General features: G+C 51.0%; 1 protein-coding gene across 1 annotated transcript in view; it reads left to right on the forward strand.

Moving 5' to 3' along the window:
- SLC35F6 (solute carrier family 35 member F6) overlaps positions 1-5884 on the forward strand; it is a 15557-nt gene extending 9673 nt beyond the window's left edge. Inside the window, exons 2-6 of the mRNA XM_017545548.2 lie at positions 1187-1259; positions 1958-2129; positions 2376-2588; positions 3288-3398; positions 4972-5884. Of these exons, the coding sequence (XP_017401037.1) occupies positions 1187-1259; positions 1958-2129; positions 2376-2588; positions 3288-3398; positions 4972-5441 (1039 nt within the window). The 3' untranslated portion in view covers positions 5442-5884. The remainder of the gene's footprint in view (positions 1-1186; positions 1260-1957; positions 2130-2375; positions 2589-3287; positions 3399-4971) is intronic.
- Positions 5885-5887: the final 3 nt, after the last annotated feature.

Genomic DNA, 5887 nt, shown 5'->3' on the forward strand with positions numbered 1-5887 from the left:
GCACCACCATGCCCAGCTAATGTTTTGTATTTTTAGTAGAGACGGGGTTTCACCATGTTGACCAGGATGGTCTCGATCTCTTGACCTCGTGATCCACCCACCTCGGTCTCCCAAAGTGCTGGGATTACAGGCTTGAGCCACCGCGCCCGGCCTGAGAAGGAATTTTCATGGACAGATGGCAGACAGTTCAGAGTGATTGGTGGTTAAGCTGCCCAAAGCTCTATGCCACAAAGGATTCTGGGCTCATTGGAGAAGTAAGTCATAATCAGTTATCACCATCTGCCAGGTGCTGACTGGGAGGTCACGCCGTGAGTATGATGTCTTTGCCACCTGCTTGAAAGTCAGCATTAGAAAGATATTCCAAACAATTCAGGTGCTTTGAAGGCAAGCAGGTGGTCTGTATTAGGTGGTCATTTCCCATTGCCCAGGTAGTCCTGTAGACCAGAACTTCTTGATATTTTTCATGCCATGGGACCCTTTGATAGTCTGGCATAGCCTATGGACCTCTTCTTACGGTAATGTTTTAAAACGTGTAAGTAAAAAGACCAAGGATTACAAAAGAAGTAATTAAATGGAAATACAGTTACCAAACACTTAAAAAAGCAAATTTGTTTTATAGTGATATATATAGATATGCTTTTTTTTTTAAGATGAGATCTTGCTCTGTCACCCAGGCTGGAGTGCAGTGGTATAATCTTGGCTCACTGCAGACTCCGCCTCACGCCTGGCTAATTTTTGTATTTTTAATAGAGATAGGGTTTCACCATGTTGGCCAAGCTGGTCTCAAACTCCTGACCTCAAGTGATCCACCCACCTCAGCCTCCCAAAGTGCTGGGATTACAGGCATAAGCCACTGCACCCAGGTATATAGATATGCTTTCTACTACATTAAGTTATAAGTGGGTCTGACTACTGTAATTTTCATGAGTGATGAGTGTAAATGATACCTCACAATATATACAGTGACTATAATGACATGAGGGTATCTATGATTTCTGTGCATTACAGAGGCACAGACACAGTAACTTGAGGAAATGCCAAGTTAAGACTCCTTGATGTGGAGACTGGCCCCTTTGAGAGGGAGTCCCACTCTGGGGCTGAGTCACCCTATTAAGAGGTGTGAGCCTCTTCACTAGCACCAGGGCAGGATGCTGCCAGGGTCTGACCTTCCTTGTCTCTCCTACAGATGGGCAGACAACTTCATGGCCGAGGGCTGCGGAGGGAGCAAAGAGCACAGCTTCCAGCATCCCTTCCTCCAGGTATCTAGCCCTGTCTCTCCTACCTCCTGTTTCCCGGGCCTCAGACCAGGCACCCCCACCATGAGGCCAGGCTGTTTCCTGATCTAGGAGCAGAGCCTTCTTCTGCTCCCAGAAAAGCCATCTGCTTCTCTCTCTCCCTTCCCAAAGCAGAATCCAAGGTTTAGAAGAGGGCAAAGAACACCATCCTCTGTGAAAGTCCTGGCAAGTGGTCATGTCCTCACCACATCCAAGTCAGGATACGTGGAAAACATCAACCCTAGTGACTAAAGTCAGCTCTCTATCCACTGAGAGCCCAGACCGCAGTCGGAACAGGGCAGACACCATAAATGGAAGACACTATTTGTTGAACTGAGAATCAGGAGACTCAAATGTCAGCTCCAGCTCTACCAGCAACTTGCTTGGTGGCCTTACATAAGTCTTTGAGCCTCTGTTGGGTTTCTCCACCTGCAATTTGGCCTAGACAAGTTGTTTTCAGAAAGGGGTCTGTACAGCCTTATGGTTCGTCAGGATGTATGGGGTCTTAGGGGTGGACCTAGGAGGCAGTCTCTGGCCTCCACAGCAGCTCTGCATTTGTCTATTATACATGTTAGGGTTCGGGTAAGCTCTTGTTTGACAAAAGTTTGCATTTAAAAAAATAGTCAAAGATGATCCCCAAGGTCCCTTCCAGCTCTGAAGTCCTCGGGTTTTCATCCCCGCAGGCGGTGGGCATGTTCCTGGGGGAATTCTCCTGCCTGGCTGCCTTCTACCTCCTCCGGTGCAGAGCCGCAGGGCAATCAGACTCCAGCGTGGACCCCCAGCAGCCCTTCAACCCCCTTCTTTTCCTGCCCCCAGCACTCTGTGACATGACAGGGACCAGCCTCATGTATGTGGGTGAGTAACCAGGCCAGGCTGAGAAGGGCTCGGGAGGCTGTGGCTGAAGGGGCTACTGATGAAACAGCCCATCCCACCCGCCTCCACTCATCCCGCCATTCGCCCAGACTTCACGTGCACAGGATCACAGGCAGGACTGCTCGAGCACTTAGTAGTAGCTCAGCATGCTTCCATCCCCGAAAACTCCTTAGTGACAGGTGGCCTTTGCCTCCAGAAGCTAACTGTCATTCGTTTCTCCTCTTCTAGCTCTGAACATGACCAGTGCCTCCAGCTTCCAGATGCTGCGGGGTGCGGTGATCATATTCACTGGCCTATTTTCGGTGGCCTTCCTGGGCCGGAGGCTGGTGATGAGCCAGTGGCTGGGCATCCTAGCCACCATTGCAGGGCTGGTGGTCGTGGGCCTGGCTGACCTCCTGAGCAAGCATGACAATCAGCACAAGCTCAGCGAAGTGATCACAGGTACGGCCAGGGGCAGGGATGTGGGGCTGCCCTATCCTGCCCAGTCCTTGGGAGCCCAGCACAGACTCATATAGGCTCTGCCGTATGCCATATGCCAAGCCCTGGGTGAGGTGGGTAGCCCTGGAGGTGATGGATAGAATGTAGGGAAGACTGCAGAGGGATGTGGCTGCACCAAGGAAGAGTGACAGGCCAGGGAGGGCGAGAGGCTGGCTTGTCCTTTGATACAGATGCAGACATACAAACTACTGGATTTGGGAGTGGAAAGGAATGGGCGCTTATTGAACACTTACCAAGTTCCCAGCCTGGTGCTGAGCAATGTGTGTTCATCATCACAGTGAACCCCACAGGCCCCAAAGGGATGCATCACAGCCCATTTTACAATGAGGTAACCGTCCTGGGTCACTCAGGGTCAGGATCAACCAAGAAATGTCTTAAAGCCTGCTGCTTCTTGAAAGACCTGCATCTCACCCTGTGGGGCAGCTCTCAGACACAGGCAGGCCTTTGGGGCCTCAGCCCAGCAATCTTGGCCTGCCCCTCAGGGGTGAGGGGATCAGGGACAGGCAGTGTTGACTCTGCCTGTGAACTACAGGGGGCCCTGCAGAGGTCAGGGGCTGGCATGGTGTGTCCCTGTGGCCATGCTTTCCTGGCCCCCAGCCCCAGTGCAGCCCTGGTCTCATCTGGGTTCCTCCTTCCCTACAGGGGACCTGTTGATCATCATGGCCCAGATCATCGTCGCCATCCAGATGGTGCTAGAGGAGAAGTTCGTCTACAAACACAACGTGCACCCACTGCGAGCAGTTGGCACTGAGGGTGTGTGTGGGAACAGGGACCTGGAAGGAGTGGGGTGGAAGGGAACATGGGAAGCGGAGCACAGGACAAGGTGCCAGGGTTCACTGGGCGGGGGGGGTGCGGGGGGCAGTGAACTTCCTGCCCCCACCTTGCCTTCCAGATGTGTTTTGACAAATCTTCTGACACCTGCTTGCCAGGAGCTAGAGGAGACCAAGGACAGAGATGAATGAAATGCAAGACCTTCAGAGGAGGTGACCAGCAGGAAGAAAGGGCAGTCAGTGAATTCAAGCTCGGACCACTTGTGCTTAACTAATGTCTCATTGAACATGAGTCTCTCAAGGCAGGCAGGATGGCATTCGAGCTGCACATTTCAACAGGCAGTAGTAGGAGCAGGGAAGTCCAAATGGAGCAAAGGCACGGGGGGCTACACATGAATTTGAAAATCAGTAAGTAATAATTTCAGTGCAGCTGGGAATGTTAGCTTATGCCTGTAATCCCAGGACTTTGGGAGGCGGAGACAGGTGGATCACTTGAGGTCAGGAGTTTGAAACCAGCCTGGCCAACATGGTAAAACCCCATCTTTACTAAAAATACAAAAATTAGCTGGGCGTGGTGGTGGATGCCTGTAGTCCCAGCTACTCAGGAGGCTGAGACAGGAGAATCTCTTAAACCTGGGGGAGTGGAGGCTGCGGTGAGCTGGGATCGCGCCACTGCACTCTAGCCTGCACAACAGAGCAAGACTCTGTCTCAAAAAATAATAATTTGACTGCAATATAGGTTTAATGTTGAGGAAATAATGAGGAATTAAGTAGGTTGGGGTCATGTCATTAGAGAACCTTACCATCAGGCAAGTAGATTTAGGCTTTAAATGACAGGCAGGGAGGAATCACTGAAAGTTTTTGAGCAGGGAAGTAACTATCAAAATGATGAGATGAGCAAGACAGAGCTGCGCTTTCAAAGAGTGGCCTGGGGGCTAGTACCTGTTGGGGAGCAGCTCTTGTCTGGCCCCCAGTGAGCTGAGGAGCTTAGGCAGAATGTGAATCAGCTATGTCACCGAGCATGTAGTCTGTTACCGCTCATTTCTATTTTCAAGCCAGACCTTAATGAATGAAGCAATGCATGGACTTACCTTCTGGTGCAAGCTCCTTGTCAGAGACCAGTAACACACTGAACTAGAAAGCTGTGTTTTCCCAAACTTGTGAAAATAATGTAGTCAGTTGCAGCTGGCAGTTCTTTTTTTAAATGAATAGAATTTTAAAATATCAGAGCATTGTATACTGTAAGGGTAGTTATGTTTTCATGAGCGTGTGTGTGTGTCCATGAACCTGTGTTCACATGAACACATGTACTGGGTCACAAAATAAAATGTATTTCTTATTCTTGATCCAGTCAAAAAAACCCTAAGTGAAAGTGGAGAAGGGACATCTGGAACCCATCTAATAGGCCACAAGCTCCTGATGAAAGGCTGAGGGACGTGAAAGGAGGGAGCCGGCATAAGGACCACTGGGAGGGGGTGACCAAGATCAGAGGAGGCTGAGCTGGTGGGCAATACTTGGGGGAGAGGGAGAATGTAACTGTTTCCTCTACTCCCCAGGCCTCTTTGGCTTCGTGATCCTCTCCCTGCTGCTGGTGCCCATGTACTACATCCCCGCCGGCTCCTTCAGCGGGAACCCTCGTGGGACGCTGGAGGATGCGCTGGACGCCTTCTGCCAGGTGGGCCGGCAGCCTCTCATTGCCGTGGCACTGCTGGGCAATATCAGCAGCATCGCCTTCTTCAACTTCGCAGGCATCAGCGTCACCAAGGAACTGAGCGCCACCACCCGCATGGTGCTGGACAGCTTGCGCACTGTTGTCATCTGGGCACTGAGCCTGGCACTGGGCTGGGAGGCCTTCCATGCACTGCAGATCCTTGGCTTCCTCATACTCCTTATGGGCACCGCCCTCTACAACGGGTTGCACCGCCCACTGCTGGGCCGCCTGTCTAGGGGCCGGCCCCCAGCAGAGGAGAGCGAACAGGAGAGACTGCTGGGTGGCACCCGGACTCCTATCAATGATACCAGCTGAGCTTCCCTAGAGGCTTCTGCTGCCACCTGGGTGTTCCTTCACCCTGAGACTGAGGCCACACAGGCTGGTGGACCCCCAGTGCCCTGTCCCCAAGGCCTTGCCCTATCCACTCCCTACAGAACAACACCCAATCCTCTTTTTCTCACCACCACCTGCAAGGTGGTGTTACCCTGCCCCCACAGGCCTGGGTACAGTGACAGACCCCAGCTCTGGGCCCCCTCCTACAGCACTAGAGCTAAATCATGAAGTTGAATTGTAGGAATTTACAACCCTAGTATATCTGAATCATAAACTAGACTGCCATAATTATCTAGTTTATGAGTCATAAGCTAGATTTGATTCTCTAAAGAAGAAAAGTCAGTGAGCAAATTTAAACCAGAACTAAGCATTATGTTTTCTTTTTTCTTTCTTTCTTTTTTTTTTTTTTTTTTTTTTTTTTTTTTTTT

This window comes from Cebus imitator, unplaced genomic scaffold (genome assembly GCF_001604975.1).
Source record: "Cebus imitator isolate Cc_AM_T3 unplaced genomic scaffold, Cebus_imitator-1.0 Scaffold180, whole genome shotgun sequence".
In the NCBI taxonomy this organism is placed as follows: domain Eukaryota; kingdom Metazoa; phylum Chordata; class Mammalia; order Primates; family Cebidae; genus Cebus; species Cebus imitator.